Raw genomic sequence first — 22,810 nt, forward strand, 5'->3', positions numbered from 1 at the left:
GATGTTTGATTAGTAGTAGCCATGAGATGAAAAAATATTTTAGAAGTAGTATAGAATGGAGTTATAGTTTTGTTTGAGGTAGTTGAAATTTTTTTCTATGACCGAACATACCTCTAATACCACTATTAGTATTTTGAGATTGTGAAAGAAACAGTTGATGGAATAAAAAAATGTAAAAATAATATAATGTAAAGAAAATGTGAGGATAATGAAATATGAAAATATTAATTGGAAGAAATGTTGTAATTATCTTTAATTGTGATAGATGTTATATTTCATCAAATAGTAAAATTCATGAATATTTATAGATCCATAAATTATTCTAGAATATGTTCTAAATTTTTATCTATGTAAAATACTCTTGATTTTCTTTTTCTTATCTTAGAATTTGTATTAGATTTCAATTCTTCTATTTTAAAAGTTTCTACTTTGCATTACACTTTAATAATATCTAGTTCGACGGCCGCTGCACAAGTTTGATTTTGTTCAAAACTTTAACCCCACCCCATAGATATAACATCAACATCAACATTTTCGTTCCTTCAACAAAATCAAACAGCAAAATAAAACAAAGTCAACTTCATCGGCACGACCACCTCCAATCTTCATCTTCATCATTACAAACACCTTCATACTCATCAAAATCCTCATCATATGGATCAGCATCATCTTTGGAAAAACCATGATGTTCTGTATCCTCGTTTGATGATTCGTTACTAGCATCGCCATTTACACCTTCTGATTCACTCTCGGAATCTTCAACCTCTTCTTCATCCTCTTCAGAAATCTCATCCGGATAATCATTCAATGGATTGTTTTCAGCTATAACCAACAAAAGTAATGAAATGTTTAGCCGTATGTGATTACGCTTTGAAGGGTAATGAGGTGAAAAGGTAGGTAGACTAGCGAATACCATTTGAGTCATCAGATTCATAATCTGAATCATCTGGGCCATCATAATAGTCCTCCTCCTCCTCAACTTGAACACTGAGCCAAAATAAACAGTGTCAAGAAGCAAGACAAAAAAAAAACCCATTTGAACATAATGACAAAACACTCACAGTGGATAAGAAGCTAAAGTATCTTCTGGGTTTATATCCATCTCATCCGTCACAGTGTATAGGTCATACACATAATTCTCTGGAGTACGTCACAAAAGAAAATGTACCACAACCAATTAAATTGAAACCATATAAACAAGAAAAACGGTCAGCAAATACTGCATACAAAGCAACTACCTGAAGTGTGGACAATGCCACAAAATAACTAAGACATTTTTTTTCTATAATCAACAAGAATAAGAAAAATGTGTTTGTTTTCACTCATCTGTCAGTTATTTAAAAAAAGAATAAGTGCGCATTCGGCAAAAAGTAGCAGAATCAGTAATATTTTAATTGTGTATTTAGCAACTCAATAAAATAACCACCTCCTTTGGAATGACCACTCAAATGAGCAATCAAATCGGCTTCAACCTCTTCAGCCGCATTAGGAATAAATTCTCTCAGTAAAGGAAGGTAACTAGACAGAAGTCTTTGATCCTCCAATGAGATTTCTCTGCATTAATCACATGAAACGTTGTTTTTTATGATAGTTGTCCAAATATATGAAAACAAAAATTCTGATGAAACAGTTTTGTTAAATGGTAGCCAAGCAGTACGGCAAAGCATGGCAAAAATTCAATAAGACAGCGTGCAAGTAAAGGCGACAGCATGAATACGTTTCTGTTTGGACTGAAGTGCAATGGGAGAGTCCAATCTAAAATACTAAACCATTAGGTGGGTGAGTCTCCAGGGTTTAATACTGCATCAAATAGCTCATCCTACTTAATGTGGGACTCCTAACATTGTCACTCCATTGAAGGACAGACATCCATATTACCTTCACATAATCAATATACAGAGAAAGAGCAAACTCTGGATTTAGTATAATCAGGTATTATGTCCAAATTTAATCAAGAAAATTTGGAAGCTAAATAAAAAATAATTTAAAACCTATGTCACTTAGCTAGCTATTTAACTTGTGTGTATTGATTTGTATATGTTTCTTTATGTTAAATTCTTCTTAGAGTTATGTTTTATTATTGATCATGAATCTTACAATTCCCAGGTCGTAATATGGGCATTCCTATTCCCAATTCATCTTATTATAATTTTATTGTAGCTAACATGCTTCCATTATAGGCCAATTTTCCGTCTGACATAATTTTATGGCAGATTTTTTGCTTACTACAATTAACAACATTCTGATGGAAATACTTACTGCTGTTGCACTTCCTTCTTTTTCTCTTCATTGTCAACGCGAACAATGTCATAGAAGTTGCATATTTCTTGTAATTCTTTATCATGTGTTGACTCTGTCCCTTTGTTTCCCTTCCTTCTTTTCCATATTTGTTCAAAGCGAGCATCTTTTGCCAAAGACTGAAAGAGAATAAAATGAGACAATTATTCCACAAGGTAACCTGTTACAGAAATCTTGATAATTGTACACCTAAGCCAATTACTTTTGACAAATTATAGAGTTGAAATTTGTGAACTCCAAACAAAAATCTTTTGCCACGTCCAAAAGCAAACATGTACCTAGCTAACTGTACTCCAAACAACTTTTTCAAACAAAATTCAAACTATTAAAAGGCATCTTATGTATGGAAATCCACTCAAAATCTCAAACAAGATTCTTAGCTTAATAAAATTCCAACAGGTCAGTTGGTGATACAGGATGCCAACAAGTAAACCAAGGTGGGTATAAAAGCTAAAGCAGCAATATTGGATCAACATTAGCCCAATGTCGTTTAACCAGAAATATCTTAATATGAGAATTTTCTGATACAAATTTTAGTTTACATAGTTCTAGGTTTTATGAAAAAGACAATAATGACAAGTTTGGAAAATTAAAGAATTAAAAATGATAGTCATGAAAAATTTGTGCTTTACATTTGAAGCATAAAATATAAAATATTTTAAATTAGTTAGTATTTCTATGTACCACAGTAATAAATATAAGTACTATTTATAATTTTGTTCATCACTTTCAATTATTTATTTCAGCCACAACTATAAAAATGATAAAAGATAGTATAAATATCATGAATGCTAAAGAGTATTGTTAGGATATTTATCCTATTTTATCATCATTATAGTGTGTCAAGGGTTACCCTATTTATCATGATTATATTGTGTCTAGGATTACCCTATTTATCATGATTATATTGTGTCTAGGGTTACCCTATTTATCATGTATTTGTGTATCAATTTATTCTTATAAATAGAAGATTGTGAGAGGGATCAATCAAGCCCTCAAGAATTATTTCTTTTCAATCTTAAGTTGGTATCAGAGCGGGTCGATCCCGCTCTGGTTTCTGTCTCGTAATATATATCTGTCCGGCGCCATAGTTCTTCGTCGCCCGCCGCTGCCCGCCGCCGGCCACCGTCAACCGCCGGTCACCGTCGCCGCCGCCGGCCACCGTCCGGCCACCGTCAACCGCCGGTCACCGTCGCCGCCGCCGGCCACCGTCCGGCCACCGTCAACCGCCGGTCACCGTCGCCGCCGCCGGCCACCGTCCGGCCACCGTCGCCGCCGGCCACCGTCGTCCGTCGCCGGCCGCCGTTCACCGCCCGCCGTTGCCGGCCACCGTCGTCCATCACTGTCACAGTTTCCTTCGTCTAAACCCTTAGGGTTTTTTTTGTTCCTCGCTAGTACTATTTGTCTTCTTCAGAGATGGCGTCTGGTAGTACTCTTTCCTTCTCTGGAAGTCCATCAATTACCTCCGAGAAGCTAAATGGAAAAAATTATCTATCATGGTCTGCTGCTGTTGAAATGTGGTTCCTTGGCCAAGGGCATTATGACCACCTTGAGCGAGATGGAAGCCATGTGCCTACTGAACAAGCTGATCAGTGGAGACAAGCAGATTTCCAGTTGTGTACCCTGTTATGGCAATCAGTGGAACCCAAACTTCTTGTATCTTTGAGGGCTTTCAAAACTTGTCACTCCTTTTGGAAGAAAGCCCAAAGCATTTATGCCAACGATATTCAACGTCTCTATGACACTACGAACAAGCTTGCATCTCTTAAAATGGCAGACCATGATATGGTGTCCTTCATGGCTGAAGCCCAATCTGCTGTCGAAGAACTTAGGATGTTTTTGGAAGTAGATCCATTAGAGGATATCAAAAAGAAACTAGACAAATTTTACATGGTGTTGATCCTTCGTGCCCTACATCCCGATTTTGATCATCTCAGAGATCAACTTCTAACTAGTCATGAGGTTCCCTCTATGGAAACATTGACCACTCGCCTTCTGCGTGTCCCGGTATCTCAAACTCAAGAAGCGCATGAACTAGTGGAACCATCTGTCATGGTTGCCACACGAGGAAGAGGAGGACGTGGCACTAGAGGAGGAGGACGAGGAGGTCGGGGACGTACTCAATGCACATATTGTAAAAGGATGGGTCATACTCAAGAGAATTGCTACTCCTTACATGGTTTCCCTTCCAAAACCGCCAATATTTCGAAGACTGAAACTTCCACTTCGAAAACTGAAACCTCCACTTCTATGTTTTCTGAGGATGAATATCAAGAGTATTTAAGGTTAAAGTCTAACAGCTTGGCACAACCATCTCAATCTCCCAATACATCAACAGCCTGCGTTTCTCAATCTATGGAATGTCAAAATTCATGGGTAATTGACTCAGGTGCTTCTGATCACATTTCTGGTAATACCTCTTTGTTCTCATCTATTTCCTTTCGAGAAAAACCTCATTTCATAACCCTTGCAAATGGATCTAAAACTTCTTCCAAAGGAGTCGGTCATGTTTCTTTGTCTCCCTCCCTCAATCTCAACTCAGTCCTTTTTGTCCCTAATTGTCCTTTTAATTTAATTTCCTTAAGCCAGTTGACTAAAATGTTAAATTGTTCAATAACCTTTGATCATAAATCTTTTGTTATACAGGAGCGTGGTTCGGGGAGACAGATTGGAGAAGGATATGAAGCTGGCGGATTATACCATTTTGGATCTCGTCCAAGGGTGTCTTGTGTTGCTGCTCCTAATCCTAAAGTGCTACATGATCGACTTGGCCATCCTCATTTGTCCAAATTAAAAAAGATGTGTCCTGAACTTAGTGGTCTCCAAACTTTAGAATGTGAGTCATGTCAATTAGGAAAACATGTTAGCTCTTCCTTTCCTAAAAGGTCTCAATCAATATGTAATTCTAGTTTTTCCATCATCCATTCTGATATATGGGGACCTAGTCGTATCTCCTCCTTTGGTTTTAGATATTTTGTTACCTTTATTGATGAATATTCAAGATGTACTTGGGTTTATCTTATGAAAAATCGTTCTGAATTGTTAGTTATCTTTACATCCTTTTTGAATGAAATCAAGAATCAATTTGGTCAAGTAATCAAAATATTAAGAACTGATAATGCAAAAGAGTATTTCTCATCCTCCTTTTCTGCCATCTTGAGTTCCCATGGTATCTTACATCAGTCTACTTGTCCTCATACACCACAACAAAATGGTATAGCAGAACGAAAAAATAGACACTTGGTTGAAATTGCTCGTACCCTTTTGCTTGGTGCCCATATTCCTGTCCATCACTGGGGGGATGCCATCTTAACTTCATGTTATCTTATTAATAGGATGCCCTCCTCCTCTCTTGATAATAAAGTCCCTTTCTCCATTTTGTTTCCTAATGATCCTCTCTTTCATACATCTCCCCGAGTGTTTGGCTGTGTATGTTTTGTTCATGACATGTCTCCAGGTCTAGACAAACTCTCCGCTCGTGCTCTCAAATGTGTCTTCTTAGGCTATTCTCGACTTCAAAAAGGATATCGGTGTTACTCTCCTGAAACTAAGAAGTATTACATGTCTGCCAATGTCACATTCTTTGAACAGACTCCTTACTTCTCTCCATCTGTTCAGGATGTTTCTATCCTCCAGCAAGTCCTTCCTATTCCAATGGCTGAGTCAAATAGCTCCACTGTCTCTATCATTCCAAGTCTTGATCACAATCCTTCTACACCTGTTTCTCCACATACTGAGATCATCCCACACAGGGCCTCAATGGATAGTCCACCTCCCCAAGACAATGGTGAATCTCCTACTTCAGATTCTTCTCCCTCGTCACCTCCTCCCACGCCTCCTGGTGCAAATGATTCAGCATGGCCTATTGCCCTCAGAAAAGGTACTCGTTCCACTCGGAACCCTCATCCCATTTATAATTTTCTAAGCTATCATCGATTGTCGCCCTCCTATTTTTCTCTTTTATCCTCAGTGTCCTCTGTTGTTATACCCAAGAATGTGAAAGAAGCACTTGATCATCCTGGATGGCGACAAGCTATGATTGCAGAAATGCAGGCTCTTGAGCACAGTAATACTTGGGAGCTGGTGCCCCTTCCCCCAGGAAAAAAGGCGGTTGGTTGTCGATGGGTGTATGCAGTTAAAGTTGGCCCTGATGGTGAAATTGATCGGCTCAAAGCTCGGCTTGTTGCCAAAGGTTACACTCAGGTTTATGGTCTTGATTATTGTGACACTTTCTCTCCTGTAGCCAAGATGACTACTATTCGTCTCTTCTTTGCCATGGCAGCCATTCGTCACTGGCCACTTCATCAATTGGATATCAAGAATGCCTTCCTACATGGTGATCTTGAGGAAGAAGTTTATATGGAGCAACCTCCTGGGTTTGTTGCTCAGGGGGAGTCTGGTATGGTATGCAAATTGCATCGATCTCTATATGGCCTTAAGCAATCCCCACGTGCTTGGTTTGGAAAGTTTAGCTCCATTGTTCAAAAATTTGGGCTAAAACGCAGTGAAGCAGACCATTCAGTTTTTTATTGTCATTCTTCTCTCGGGAAATGTGTTTACTTAATAGTATATGTTGATGATATTGTCATTACAGGAAATGATGCTGTTGGAATATCTCAACTAAAAGAGTACTTGTGTAGACATTTTCAAACCAAGGATCTTGGAAGTCTCAAATACTTTTTAGGCATTGAAGTAGCGCAATCAAAAGATGGAGTTGTAATCTCCCAAAGGAAGTATGCTCTTGATATATTACAAGAAACAGGCATGATTGATTGTAGACCGGTAGACAGTCCCATGGACCCAAACCAGAAATTAAGGACAAAAGAAGGTGAATTATTCTCCGATCCAGAGAGGTATAGGAGGCTGGTTGGCAAACTGATTTATCTCACTATTACAAGGCCAGATCTATCCTTTGCAGTTGGAGTGGTTAGTCAGTTCATGCAGGCTCCATGTGTTGACCATTGGAATGCTCTCATTCGCATTCTAAGGTATGTAAAGAAGGCTCCCGGGCAAGGATTGTTATATGAAGATAAAGGAAGCATTCATGTCTCTGGGTATTGTGATGCAGATTGGGCAGGTTCACCTATTGATAGACGGTCTACAACAGGATATTGTGTTTTTCTGGGAGGAAACATTATTTCATGGAAAAGTAAGAAACAGAATGTAGTAGCTCGATCAACCGCGGAAGCCGAGTATAGGGCAATGGCATCATTAACATGTGAACTTATATGGGTGAAACAATTCCTTCAAGAGCTTAAATTTTGTGACATCCATACTATGAAGATGTATTGCGACAATCAAGCTGCTCTCCACATTGCATCAAATCCAGTGTTTCACGAGAGGACTAAACATATAGAAATTGATTGTCATTTTGTTCGTGAAAAGTTGTTGACCAAAGAAATATGTACTGAGTTTATTGGGTCAAACGATCAACTCGCAGATGTATTGACTAAGTCATTAAGGGGTCCTCGGATTGAGTTTATTTGTTCCAAGCTTGGTACATACAATTTGTATGCTCCAGCTTGAGGGGGAGTGTTAGGATATTTATCCTATTTTATCATCATTATAGTGTGTCAAGGGTTATCCTATTTATCATGATTATATTGTGTCTAGGATTACCCTATTTATCATGATTATATTGTGTCTAGGGTTACCCTATTTATCATGTATTTGTGTATCAATTTATTCTTATAAATAGAAGATTGTGAGAGGGATCAATCAAGCCCTCAAGAATTATTTCTTTTCAATCTTAAGTAGTATCAGAGGAAGGGACAATTTATTCTTTTAAACAGAGCCCATGTCATTTTCATTTTCTAGGGAGGGTAGACACTGCCCCTGAGACGTAACATGAGGTCCATCCCTGGTGCAACATCAGTACGAGGAGAGATTATAATAGAAGAGAAACTTTAAAAATATGAAGAGAAGGGACATACAGCAAAGACGGGATTTCAGAGATAGAAGAGGGGAATAAAGTTTGTAAGGATACTATTATTAATAAATTTGAATGTCTATCATCTTCCTAACGCAAGAATTTATTGGGATTGGAAATGGCGTTGGTGTTCCATTACAAGATAACAAAAAAGAAACTAAATCTTCTTTAATATAGGTACTAACCATGGATAATATATAACATAGAATATCACCACATAGCAATGACCATATTTCTTATCATCTCAGACACTAAGTTATTTTATGGATAACGATTTTATTGGTACAAAGCATTAACCAATTCACCATTAACTAATTCCCATCAGAAAACCAGACTGACCACCTATAATGGAATCGCCCCTCCCAACAACATTATATTCATCCACAGGGTTTAAACTCTAAAATTTGCTTAACAAAGTAACCAATGTACTTTTTACTAGGAAATAGCCACATTGATAAAATTTCAAACAACCATACATAAATTTTCAATTGATTTGAACAAGACTTAGAATAACATAGATCTGAATTTGAATGACACTCAAAATATATTAAGAAACTTTTTCCTATACAACCAAGTTCTTTAATTTAAGATCAACGTAATATGAATGAAATTAAATTTTTCAGAAAAAATGACAAAAGGAACAGAAAAAAAAAACAGTTCTTAAAACAATCATACCATCATGCAAAATTTAGGAAAGGGGGTTGTCAGATGAAAGTAGTACAGAAGGATATAAGAAGAAATTATGCAAGGCATAGCATTATGAATGTCCAAAGATATGCACATCCATAAATATGAGTAAATATAAGACATGTAACAAACCTCCTTTTCTTGTTTAGCTTTAACCAATAGCTGATCTTGCTTCTGCATAAATTAAAAGTAGGAAAAAATGAAAGACAAAAGTATGATAAAAACATGTGAAGTTATCAAAAGTTCAGTTAGTCTGAGCAATTATTTGATGACTTAAAGCATGCACAAGCATGTGAGTTTGTCATTCTGCACAGGCAGATGAGAGATGGAAGAAGAAAAGACTTACATTATTCCTCTTGAAGAAGTTCTTTCTTTCCTCAAATTTCGACTTCAAAATAGAAGCACAACTGGAACCAGGATCCTAAAGAAACAGTCAATTGATAAGGGCCATCCAGTTTATCAATAATGATTCAAATTTGTAACCTATCAACAAGACCTACTCAATAGAATGAAATATATCCAGTTTCTCAATGATGATTAAAAATCGTCACCCCTATTGATCATACCAACTCAGCACATTGAGATAAAAGATGTTTGAAATCGAGAAAAAAGTGAATAATGTTACTCTATCATAAGGAGAAAGAATCAACAACACCATCTAGGAAGGCAACATACCACAAAGGATTGCACAATATCAAAGGTGACCTCAGAGCTGCTTATTGTCTCCACATGTTGAACAAAAACCTTCTTGTTATGAAATTCCACTTTAGTAGAGAAAAATCATATCAGGATTGAGCTATAAACTCTAAACAGCATTAAATTCTAAAAATTCCAGCCATTTCCTAGCACTTCATTTTGTCAATAATTATCTCAACTCAAGAAAGACTTGTTCATATTTAGCTTCACTTGAGTCATTCGGAATCCTTAATTAGGTAGCATCACTATCATGGCAACTTTGTTGTTTTAAACACAAAAATAGATATTATAAGCAAAAGAAATCCACATTACAAGAAAAAAAAATTTATAATGAAATAAATTAAGTTCGTAACACTTAATACAGGAAGGAAAATACTTATACATTATAGCTGGGGATTGCATGCTCAATAAGAAGAATGAGTAAGAATCAGCTTGGAGAATACATTTGTAACAGAATGTCCACCAGAAAGGATGAACTAAATCCATACCAATGGCCACAGTTAGTTTGTTATGGTAATCCAAGGATTGGTGGTCCTATACAGGCAGAGCATGCAAATAGCTTGGAGATTTTGTGGGTTTCATTCATAACTAGAGAAAATTAAATAGGGTTTATGTTAGGTTTCTTAAGAGCAAGAAACCTTGAACACTATTGTTAGAATATTTATCCTATTTATCATTGTTAGAGTAGTTACCCTATTTATCATAGTTAGAATATTTACCCTATTTATCATTATTATATTGTGTCTAGGGTTACCTTATTTATCATCATTATAATGTGTCTAGGATTACTCTATTTATCATGTACTTTGTATCAAAACTTTCTTTATATAGAATGAGAATGAGAGGGATCTTTCAAGCCATCGAGAATTATTTTACAGTTAATCTCAAATACTATTCTGGTTTAACTTCAGAAAACAAAACACAACAAAGAACAATGTTTCTTTATTTCAGAGAAACACAACAATGTACAACACTCTCAAGGAAGCCTGTCTTCCTCCCTCACAGGATGTGCAGTTCCTGTCTCACTACAAACAAAAACAAAACATGTCCCCTGACAGACACTTATTCCCCCTTATATAGCTAACTCCTAAAACAACCTCCTACGTAACTGCCTAACCGACTCCCCCCTCCATTCTATTTTATGTTCTGTTTTTTCTACCTTTTTCCTGACATAAACCCTTAAGACCCTATCAGTTTAGGCATTGCTTGTAATTATGGTTATAGCAGAGTTGTGTGTGAGCCTGATTTCTTAGACCCATTTGATTAATGCAGGCACACAAATTGCACTTTTAATATCAGAGTTGTTTCCATTATTTTCTGCTCTTCCAAAAAACAATGCTAACTGGATAACTTGGCACATCTATCTAAGTATTATTAGTCAGTGGGAGACCTACATTCAACTAAGGGTGCACAGTCCCACACCCTCAATTTTTCAAATATACTACTAAATATATTAAATTTTCAGTTTTTGGACCACTTAAGTTTAGATATTAACCTCACCATCCAGTGACAGAATCACATTGATATAAGAATGCGTAAATCCATATGTTAGATATAGGGAAATAGCCTAGTTATCAGAATCTTATTATTCACAATTAGAATCTCACAATTCAATACATTTTGGCAATCTACCATCTCTTATCTCAATATAATCTTAAAATGACTTTATATCTTTCTGTACATGAATGAACCCTTATAATTTTTATCATCTATAAGATTTGACAATTCATGATGTTTTACTTTTTCACCAATTCTTATGAAAACCAAAAGTCATGTGAGCCTAAATTTCAAATGAAGAGGAATTTAACACTTAAGAACTTATCCCATTTGATTACTCCACCTTTCTTTGTCACTCACTCAATATGTGTACTTTTTTAAGCTATTTAATAGTTTTTTCTTTTTCATTCTTTTAAATGTTTTATCCATTTCTTGTTTATATGGATTACACTGAACATTATATATCACATATTTGAACCAATTTTCACCTTTGTTAAAAAGAAAAAACTCAGCTATTTATGATTCAAATCTCTATAACCTTGGTAATAACACTTGTTTTTCTTTAAATAAATTGCTCCTCCTTATCAAGAGAATTGGGTTCACCATTGTTATCAGTTATCACGTTATGAAATATCATGCACTATCCACAAGTTCATCAAATACGCTAATACAGAGATTAAATTCTAAGGAGACAGACAAGCATAGCAAATCCTATTCATAATACTCACAAAGTTGCATAGATATAGTTACTTGTGGGAAAATATGAAGAAACTTAGCCACACATAAAGTAAATAATCTGTAAGACAAACTTAACCAAGAGCAACATACCCTTTTGAGCAGAACCAGAGATTGTTAAATTTCCAAGATCCAAGAGAGAACGTTTCAAGGGTCTCTCATTAATTTCCAGCCCTACATTGCATTGACAAAAGCACGTACAAAACTTTAAGCACGCAATGGCCCAAATAAAACCCAGAAAAAGAAAACAAAAAGAGGAAGAAAGTTTACAGAAAGCATCAAGTGGGGACTGAGAGGGCTTGCGTTTGACCCTGACCACCACAGGTTTCGGTAGTGCAGGCGCAGCCGAAGAGCTTTCGGCCATGTTCTCAATCTTCTCCAGCCTGTTCAAGTTCAGGGTTAAGCCGCTAAACGTGAAATAAATTATGAACCAGTTTGAACATAACCGAATTTAAAAACAGCTCAAGAAAAATATTATTTTTTCTAGAGTTGGTTCCAAATACCACAATTGCTATTAAATATGACAGTCCAGGTGGGGTTTTGCCCAAGGGTTTCACTGCCTTAGGTCTTTCTGGCAGTGTGCTGAGTTTTTTGTTGCGTGGTTTTTATTGGCAGGCATCATCAACATGGTGCTTCCCTTGCAATAACACTGAGCTAATATATAACCACAAGAACAGAGCTATAATCACCCACCAATCAGAAAAGCGAACCCAGAATCACGCAAGCTCGAACACACGTAATCGTACTCAAAAACCAGAAAACTCACTCACACAAGCACATACGAAACAGAGACTGAGTGTTGTGTTGTGTGTATTCTGTGTGGGTTTGTGTTGTTAAAAGCGAAAGATGAGGAAGAAGGAGCATGTGGTTGTATGTGATGGTCGAAGGAGCAGGAAGATGGGAGCGAAATAGAGAAATAGTGAAGGAGAAATTAGAGGAAGAAGAGAATGGGCAATGAAGTTGAAAAATGAGAAGAGCCGAGAACAGTGTGTTCTCTTCTAGACTCCAAAATGAAAAAGAGAGATGTTGATAGTGCGTGTGAATTTTATGAGGACAGAAATCTGTTTTTTGGGCTCCTGTGGGTTAGTGGAGACGAAGGTGAATTAATTGGGAGTCTTTCTTCCTCCACTTCCCTTTTTTTCTTTCCTGCATCCCATAAGAGTTGTAATTCCTAAATTATTCCTTTCTAAAATTATAATAAAAATTTCTACATCTTTTTATTTCTTTATATATCTTTTGATTGGATTGTTTCATAATATATTTTCAAATATGTGAAATGCTTTTTAGAATATTTAATCCGAAAAGTATAAATCCCAGTATTTGCATGTTCAGACGATCAATCATAGTTCAGTCAAGCTTATAGCAAGAAATTGTAGTCATCAAATCATTTCATTTACAAGTAACAAATTTTCCTTTAGAACTTTCCAGAGACTTAGCACTATAAGAACCATAAATAAAATGTAATGTGTTTAATCACATGAATGATCACAATTTTATAGCATTGAAAACCTAAACCTTTCCCAAACAAATACTCTAGCACCATCTCAAAATTCACGTCCAGAACCTACGTAAAATACTGTCACAGATAAACTCAAGCAATACCCAAACTTTCACTACACGTATTTAATTCCTATGTGAATTTTCCAGACCAATTATTAATTAAAACCCAACCACAACAATAATTACAGCATTCCCACCATTAACATTTACCCAAAATTTACCCTCAATGGTCTAAAATCACCCATACTAAGATTTACATACAATCCATACACTTATTCCAATTCAGAATTTAGACTAATAATATCTAATTATCCAGAATATATCAGTACAGCAACATAATTGTTCAAGACAACCAAAAGCATATTAGCAAATACTATAACTTGGTAACTTGCTTCATAACTCACTACCAACATAATAACTTGTTATTTGACATCAACTACTAACCAAAAATAATAATAATAAGTGTTATATAATATCCATACATAACTCTACACTAAACACCTATTTAAGCTCTCACAACTTCAAATATAAGTATCAAGTAAACATACAGTCAAATTCCACACATTTAGGTCCCATATAGATTTAACAATCAAATAATTTCATCTTTTATTTTTAATACCTCATTTCAAGAAACCCAAGCAGAACCAATCACAAACCATTAACCAATCATCTGAACTACTTAATAATACATACCGAAACTTAATCTTTACTTAATGAATATTTCATATTACAAAAGACTATATATATATATATATATATATATATATATATATATATATATATATATATATATATCATAGTTTATTCTAAACCCTTATCCCAATTTTTCCTATATTCTGAAATACCAGAATCTATGTCATAGACTTTAACTTGAACTTATTTACCACTTACCAAAACAGATTAAAAAAAATATATTAATGCACATAGGTTCCTTCAACTAGTAAGGATCACATTTTAAATCACCGAACTCAACAAAACAAGTAATTACTTCATCCAAGTTGTTGTTCCATATTGTACACTAAGAACTAGTCTCAATCATGCATAACATAGTCACCAAACCCAAATATTCACGCAACTCATGCTCAAACAAAATAGCTATAGTTATAAGACAACCAACCCAAAGCATCCGTTAGAACACCAGAATCCATTCATCAGCAACATAATACACATAGGATACCATTCACACTTAACTTCTACTCCAGATATATACATACACCCAGCACCACCACCAATTCTCCATTCAGCAATAAATCGTGCAATGGTTTATACTTGAATTTAAACTTCTTATATAAGAGTTCAGGTTCGTCCACCTGTTCACACAATGATAGATTCCAAACTCCCCGACCCAATCTCTAATCATATAGCAATTTTATACCATTAAAAACAGAATATCATGCAATCCAATTCTCCTAACCCAATATCATTGTTAAAATGGAATACAGGAATATGTATTACTTCAGGTCTTAAACACCTCTACACTTACATTTATAGAAAACAAAGTAACTAACCACACTCCTTTCCAACTCACTCTTAGTTGGAACACACTTGAACACAACTCATACACAGATAACTCATACACAATAACCAATAATTCTAACACTCCCCCTCAGGCTGGAGCATACAAATTGTATGAACCAAGCTTGGAATAATTGAACTTGGTTTTGAACTGGATGATTTGTCTTCAAGAGTGTGAGGCAAACAGAGATGGGTTATCACATGTCAATGAACTAACAGCAGCTTGTGAAACTTCAACTTCAAAAGTGGATGAAGGAGGGCAGCGGTGGACAATGACAAACTGCAAGGACTGAATCCCCATCAATGATGGATGAGTGACGGGATCTGCAGTGGCTGAAAGCTATAAAACTGTAGGGACTACACTGAATCCCCATCAATGATGGATGGGTGATGGGATCAACAGTAGTAAAAGCTACAAAACTACAGGGACTACACCCATGCTAAACTGCCATACTTGGTTTGCAGGATGGGTGATGGGATCAACAGTAGTAGCTGAAAGTTACAAAACTGCAGGGACTACACCCATGGTGGACTGACATTTCCTTTGCAGTGTTGTCTTGGAACGATACTCCCCCTCAGTGTGAACGGCATGGCGGAAACGGTGAAATTGTTGACTGAGATTGGAAGTATCACAGTTGTTGGTCCAAAGATCAAAAAGATTTGCAATCTTAAGAAATTGACAAAGCGGCAAATATAGTGAGAAAAAGGCAAGAACAGCAACACAGAGGCGAAACCCCCTACGACAGAGTCGAGGATGACGAAAGTGGAAAAAGGTAGGACTAGGCGTTGGTCCATCAACGGCGGAGACGAAGACAGACGAAGATGGCAGCAATGGCTGCTCTGGAGGGTTTGAACAGAGAGAGGGAGGTCCGGCGAGACAACTGGCAACGGTGCGGTTTGATGCCGACGCCGAGAAGGCGGCGCGTGATGAACACGCGTCCGAGATCTACTTGAGAGAGGAGGCACGTGACGGCGCATGCGGACGAGACAAAGACGACGACCACCAAGGTTAGGTCGCGCTTGAAGAGACGGTCCAGATCCACCGGGCACCAGTCGGAACTGTGATGGTGGCCGACAAGAAGGCGGCGCGTGACAAACACGCATTCGAGACTAGCTGAAGACAGGCGGCGCGTGGAGGCGCATGAAGAGGAGTCTGGTCTTGACTCTGACGAGGTTGGTCGTCACTCGAGGAGGCGGTCCAGATCTGCTGGTCACCGATCGAAACCGTGACGGTGGCCAGCGTAGATCGGAGAGATCTGATGCTCGTGGCGGCGGGTGAGGGAGAAGAAGCTTTCGAAACTGACGTGGTTGGTCGTCGCTCGAAGTGACAGTCCAGATCCGCTAGTTACCCGTCGAAACTGTGGCGGTGGTCAACGGTGGACAGAGGTTGGCGACGAACAGTGGCTGGCGACGGCGGAGAGGGGCGATCAATTGGGTTACGGCTCGCGACGGCTGACTGTTACGGAGGGAGTGTCTTTCTAGGGTTCCTAGGAGACTTTAGGTTTCTTTGATTCTGGGTGCTAAGATTTAAGAAGAAAAGATGGATTTTATGAAATTTTTAGGGGTTGCCGGAGGCCATGGTGGCCTGCCACCAGCAGACAACAAAGACCACCAGAAGAGATCAAAGAACCTGATATGATACCATGTTAGAAAGTAAGTTTTTAAGCCTAACTCAACTCCAGAAAACCAGCTTGAAAAATGAGGTTTCAACCTGAGTTATATATTATAATTTGGCCTTATCGATGTGGTACTTCCAACCATCATATACATTGTTTCCGAATAGAAAACATGTGGGACTTCCAACCATCATATACATTGTTTCCGAATAGAAAACGGAGAAGAACACATATATCACTCAAGCCATTTAATCAAATAAAAAAAGAACAAAATAGCTCCCCGTGCCTGGTTCGATTTCCCTTTCCCGGCAACTCTCGATTCACTTCGCGTACCACGTTCCCAACTCTCGCGTTCCTTCTCTGGCGTCCAAGAACAATCTCTCTCGGTGCCCTGCACACACCCATCACAGCCCCTATATAACCTCTCACCAAATTCACAAAACAACCCTAAAGAAAACCCTAACATGATTGACTTCACCATCTTCACCAGTTTCCCCTCTCTCAACCCAGTGCCATCATTTCTGAAAAAAAACTAAAACCTTATCTCCACAACCATCCCTCACTCCTTTTACCTTTACTCTCCCGGAGCAATACCGGTTTCCTCCCACCTCTCTTTCTCGCGCAAAAGATTCCCCTACCTTAGGGTTTTCGAAAAAGAAAGAAAAAAAGATAAAAGGAGAGAGAACTAACGAAGAGGAAGAATGGAAGAAAATGGACTTCCAGAAGAGCGTTTCCCCTACACCTCGAAGTCTTTGAGCTTGTAACTCCAACTTTTTCTAAACTAACTGTCAGAAAAATATTTAAAGATTTCGAAATCTAATTATTGAATTTCAAAATCGAAATAAATCTTTATCAAATTTTAAAATTTGATAAAAAAATTATTAAATTTCAAAATTCGATAAAAAATTATTATATTTTTAATTATTTATTTTATTTTTAATATTATATAATATAAATTATATTTTAATAATTATTAAAATATGAAAATATATTAAATAATATTAAATTTTCAATTTAAATTAAATAGTTATTGAATTTTAAATAAAAAAAATTAAAAAACAAATTAATCGCATTTTTGAAACCCGTAATATACATTAACGGATTACCGAACAAATTGTTTTAAAATTTTGTTTTTTATTTAAAATTTAATAATTATTTAATTTAATAATTATTTAAATTAATAATTATTTAATTTAATTTAATATTTAAATTTAATTTATTATGTTTACATATATTAAATAAGATTTTATATTATTACTTTCTTTTCATTTTTTATTCTTTTTTATTTTAGGGTTAAATATGTTTTTAGTCTCTGTCAAGCGATTTTTGTTTTAGTCCCTCTTTTAAAATAAGGTAGATTTTAGTTATCCTCCTTAAGGAAACTTTCATTTTAGTCCTCCAAAACTAACACCTTTAAAAATCAACTGATGTGACTAACGGTAGACTGATGATTTTTTTTTTGTCCTGAGTTAGTGTTTCTCACCTTTTCTCCATCTCTCTCCCTCGTTCCTTCCTTCCATCTTCCACCCAACCTCTCCACCGGTATCACCTTCCACCGAGCTCCAAATTCACCTCTAATTACCAAAACTCCAAGTTCACTTACTTGCAAGGACAGAATACCAACACTAACCCGAATCCGCTTTTCCATTTAACTAAGATAAAATCAAAATCACACTCGCTCATTTCCTAACCTCCAACAATGAAACCCATGCCCAAAGCGGAGTCCCAATCGAATCACCTCTAGAATAACAGCGTTCAATAGCAGATTCCCAGATCTCTAACGTTCCAGAATCACGGTGGAGAAAAATCAAGCTGAGGAAGGATTGGACGCCACGGCAGGCACTGCATTCACCAGCTTAGATGTTGTCTAAAGGTTTGATAGGATAGAATAGGAGGAGTGGGTCCCGCAGAAAGCAAAAATGCTTGTGGTGTGAACTGAACGAAGAAGCCCAACATGGTTGCCTACGGAGGAGACCAGTTCGATCAAGACAACCCCAAGCAGTTAAAGAAACTCTCCACTTAGTTCAATGCAACGTATTTTGCATTCTCCTCTTACTTCAATGCCTTAAATGAAAGAATATGTTGCTTATGGGAAGATCAAGAAAATATGATATTAGTTATAATAGTAACTATAACAGCTATAAGGGTAACAGAGTAGCAACTAATAACAACAACCATAACAACACTATATGTAAACTATTAATTCAGACTTTACCTTCTTAATGATTACAGGAGAATTGCCAATTGGATCAATATTAGTGACATGACCCTTTTCCTCATGATAGAATTTCCTAAGTACTTTTTCATTTTCATTTGGTTTTATATAGAAAAATGGAAAAGCGGCAGTCTAGGATCCGTAAGCCAAATTAGGCAAAGGATTTACAAATATGTGGTCAAGCTCTGCCATCAGAATATATCTGCACCAATCATAAAATGCATTGCTAATTAGATTTCATTATTGGAGAGCAAAAAAATTGTATAAAACCATAATTATGACACTTACTCTTCCTGAATATCTGCTTTCTCCAGCCACTGAACAAAAGCCCATGCCCTATTTAGGACAATATAACCCTGCACCAAAAATAAAAGGATGTAAATTTTTTATGACAGCATGAATTGATAGGAAAAACATAGAAAGACCACAATATTGGCATTCATGATACAATTGATAATCATCTATGGCTTGGAACATGTCAAGTCAACTAAATTTTCTCAACATACAGGACCTAAAAACAGTCTCATCCACTCAGTATATATGTTCGTTTAAGTTAAGTTAAATGATCCCAAAGTTCACTATTTTTATTTTCTGAAAATCTTTGTAACGTGCACAGTTGTTTATTTATTATATTGGGTTGTTCATAGTAAGTTGTGCTTGCTGAGTTGTGCATGTAAGGGAATGTTGTTAAGTAATAATGTCTGTCATGTTGGCTGGTCTGTTGGACTCTTAAACTAAAACAATCAAGTTTGTATACCTTGATCTCGTCTTAGGTACTTGTGGCTGCAATTTTGAAAAGAAAGATGGCTCGACCATCTAACCCACAAATGTTTTACGGAAGCCAAAACAATACTGGTCCTCTTCTCTCTGATAAATTCAGGTACTTTTAATGTTACTTTTAATGTACTTTTAATGTACTTTTAACGTTGGCGATACTCACCTCGCGGCTAGTGGCGGCTGATTCTGCAGAGGTTGTGGCGCGGCGTGCAGCGGAGGCAATTTTTTCCTGCTCTGGAGACGAGACTCTACTTTCGTTGTGCAAATGGAACGAAGATGGGAGATCACTAATGTGTTCTGATCCGCACACCCCATTTCTCATTCTCGCACCCCTCATGGACGCCGAGAAGCGCTTGGTCAAGATTTACAAGAACGACCATACCGACTACGACAACAACAACGAAAATGACGAGGACGACGAGGACAGTGTCAATGACCTTTTGCAGAGGGAGGTTGGGTGGAAGATGGAAGAAAGAGACGAGGGAGAGAGAGAGAAAAGGTGAGAAACATTGACTCAGCGCAAAAAAAAAAAAATCGTGTCAGTCTACCGTTAGCCACATCAGTTGGTTTTTAATGGTGTTAGTTTTGGAGGACTAAAATCAAAGTTTCCTTAAGAAGGAGGACTAAAATGTACCTTATTTTGAAAGATGGACTAAAACCAAAATCACTTGACGGTATAGGGACTAAAAACATATTTAACCCTTTATTTTATTATTATAACTTTTATTTTAATCATTTTTATTTTTATTTTTTTTATATAATTAAGCCAACCCACCAATTACCAGAGGGATGGGTTCCTTTCTCCAACCTGTTTTTAAATAATAGACTAATTCGATCTTACCTGTTTTTAAGAGATCAATAATGAACCAAACTTCGACTGAAGCGTACCATATGAAAAATAAACATGTTATTTCAATATAAGGTGAACAACTTTTATAAACTAATCTATAGTCAATTTTTATCCTTAAGTTTATATTATTAATTAACTTAATTATATATATTATGAATTTGCTATGAATATCATTACCTTTTTATTAGAGAGCATAAAATATAATTAATTGACCAAATTAATTCTTTATTGAAAATATCTAGATAATATAAATTGAGATAAGTAACTTCAAGTGGATAAATCCGCAGGACAAGAAATTAACATGTATTTTAACAGTATCCACGTGTAGCACATTCGTAATTGAGTTCATGGTGGTAGCCACGTGTATGCAAACCCTTAATCGGTTGAGTTCACGTAATCAACAGCCAAAGTGATAAGAGAGTAATAAAACACTTTTTCTGCAACATCGATCAAAATACGTTGCCTTCAACTTCAGGTGGTTCAAAAAATGAACAAGAACACGGACAACCCTCCAAAGCCATTCGCATGCGGTCGTAAAGAGATGAAAGGTGTAGTTGATGATGAGCCAGAAACAGTTGTGAGAAGGAACGAAGAGATGAATGAGAAAGAGGGAAGCAACAGTGGCATAGCGGAAGAAAGGGAAAAACCAAAAGGAATGCCTCATCAGCAAGTTCCACAGCCTGGAGATTTCTCCGCAGAAGCCCTAGACAAAGAGCTTCCACCCACTGACGCCTAGTAACCCAATATAGGTAAAAAAGGTTAAGATTCTTCTTAAGATTGAGGTAGACTTAAGCTCAATTCTTAAGAAGCCGTCACATTTTCAAGCTATAGCATTATTATGTACTTTGAAGCAGGGTTTTTTTTTCATATTCAATTTGTTGTTTTCAAGTGCTCTGTTTTTGTTATTGTATCTGCAAACTAAGCTGTATAACGAGAATAAATGAAGAGTGCGATTAGGATAATAACATAATCTGTCATCTAGTGGAGTATCTTGCTACTTGTAGTTGAACTTCATTATATGTGAGATTGACATCCTTCCTTCCTATGTATGGAAAATGCTTATATATTTATACCTATTCCAAATAAAATATTCACATTGATATTTATACATACATAATCAAATAATAACAACTTATCACCTGAATGTCGAAAACTTTAAACCCAATTACGTCCTCTTTTGTGACGCACGATGCAACAAGAATCACCACTTTCTTCTTCACAAGTTTCGAGCAATGGAGATGTATGTAGTTGTAGTTTCCACCAATGGATGTGTAGAAGCTTTATGGGGGTGCGATGGCTTGTGCGAGAAACATGGGAGTTAGGTCATTTTCATATGAAGGTTTTCGATACTTTTCAAATCAAGGTAGTTAGGTTCATTTCCAATAGACTATGGGGTGAACGAAGAAAGACTCCTTTATTTTTAATGGTACAAAAACACGTGAAAGAATGAAAAAAGAAAAACGAACAAAAAAAACACTAAGTGAATCAAAATGTGAAGGGAGAGAAAATAAAGAAAAGTCTTCAAATTATTTTTATTTTTTACTATATTTAATTATATGTTTTACTATTTATTAACATTATGACGTATTTTATAAAAAAGTTAAAAGTCTATTTAATTTAATTGTCATAAATTCTCATACAGAACTTTTAAATTTTGGGGGGTTACCTTCTGTCTCCATGAAAATCCGCACCTCAGGCTTTTTTAACTTTAAATTGCAGTCCTATTCTTTATCATCACTGAAAACCCAAACTTAAATTAAATCAAGTCAAAATATTTGCTTGAATTTTATTTAATTTTGCATAGAGCCCATCCTTGAGCATAAGCTCTTCATGATCTCCCATCTGCAAAAAAGGAAATAAATAAATTGATTATGCATTGGCCTTGGGCCCTCTACTTGCTGAAATGTTCAAATGTTTGGTCTCATTTAAGCAATTGTTGAGTCCAAAATTTATTCAGTTAAAGCGCTTCAGATAGCTTTTGCATTAAATAAAAAATATTTAGGGACTTCCTCCAAACTTGCTTATCAATTAAAAATTTAAACTTCTTACTTCACTTCAAAATCAATTTCAACTAGAAATCACCTCAATGATGCCACCATCATCCATAACAAAGATCTTATCAGCAGCTTTTGCAGTAGAAAGCCTGTGAAGTTCAGTGATTATACTTAGCTAATCTTATATATTAAAGAAAGAAAGAAGCAAGGCAAAGAATTTACCTATGAGATATGATAATGATGGTTCTTGTTTTAGATTCATCTTTTAACGCATACAGCGACTCCTGAAATAAGAATTGCATCACAAAAACAGTTGCAGACTTTCATTTTCTTAGATAAATACAGAAATTAGATTGACCAATAAATGGAAATGATATTTAACTTTCAAAAATTAGAATTTGTGAAATATACCTGGATATAATGCTCACTCTCAGAATCTAGAGCACTGGTTGCTTCATCAAGTATCATTATAACAGGGTCCCTAAGAATGGCTCTGGCGAG

The 22,810-nt window shown here is 36.3% G+C and overlaps 1 protein-coding gene and 1 long non-coding RNA gene across 5 annotated transcripts; one reads left to right on the forward strand and one right to left on the reverse strand.

Moving 5' to 3' along the window:
* Nucleotides 1–387: 387 nt before the first annotated feature.
* Nucleotides 388–17,259, reverse strand: RDM4 (RNA-directed DNA methylation 4). Of its 4 annotated transcripts, XM_088115029.1 has the most exons (12): nt 17,164–17,223; nt 16,760–16,864; nt 12,113–12,225; nt 11,936–12,016; nt 9,590–9,678; nt 9,261–9,335; nt 9,047–9,088; nt 2,260–2,417; nt 1,427–1,554; nt 1,062–1,140; nt 914–987; nt 388–822 (listed from the first exon to the last, which is right to left on the reverse strand). In XM_088115029.1, exons 3-12 carry the CDS (start codon nt 12,204–12,206, stop codon nt 581–583), a joined length of 1,062 nt encoding a protein of 353 aa, XP_087971155.1. In that variant the 5' UTR covers nt 12,207–12,225; nt 16,760–16,864; nt 17,164–17,223; the 3' UTR covers nt 388–580. The 4 variants fall into 4 exon arrangements, with proteins under 4 accessions (XP_087971155.1, XP_087971154.1, XP_087971153.1 ...); XM_088115028.1 differs by lacking the exon at nt 16,760–16,864 and having other exon boundaries at nt 17,164–17,259; XM_088115027.1 differs by lacking the exon at nt 17,164–17,223 and having other exon boundaries at nt 16,760–17,149.
* Nucleotides 17,260–19,431: 2,172 nt separating this feature from the next.
* LOC148197703 (uncharacterized) lies at nt 19,432–21,296 on the forward strand. Its single transcript, XR_015786502.1, has 2 exons — nt 19,432–19,568; nt 19,658–21,296. It is a non-coding gene; the product is annotated as an uncharacterized LOC148197703 (long non-coding RNA).
* Nucleotides 21,297–22,810: the final 1,514 nt, after the last annotated feature.

Source organism: Vigna umbellata, chromosome 5 (assembly GCF_029865625.1).
Source record: "Vigna umbellata cultivar VRB3 chromosome 5, Vumbellata_1.0, whole genome shotgun sequence".
Taxonomy (NCBI): Eukaryota; Viridiplantae; Streptophyta; class Magnoliopsida; order Fabales; family Fabaceae; genus Vigna; species Vigna umbellata.

Bases quoted from the DNA above. Each gene is read 5' to 3' on its own strand.
- RDM4 (XM_088115027.1), bottom strand. From the start codon at position 16,878: ATGGGTGTGTGCAGGGCACCGAGAGAGATTGTTCTTGGACGCCAGAGA. The intron at 9,679-11,935 runs GTATGTTGCTCT...TCTCTACTAAAG, and splicing joins CTCTGGTTCTGCTCAAAAGG to TGGAATTTCATAACAAGAAG. The intron at 2,418-9,046 runs GTTTGTTACATG...ATTCTCTTTCAG, and splicing joins AAGCTAAACAAGAAAAGGAG to TCTTTGGCAAAAGATGCTCG.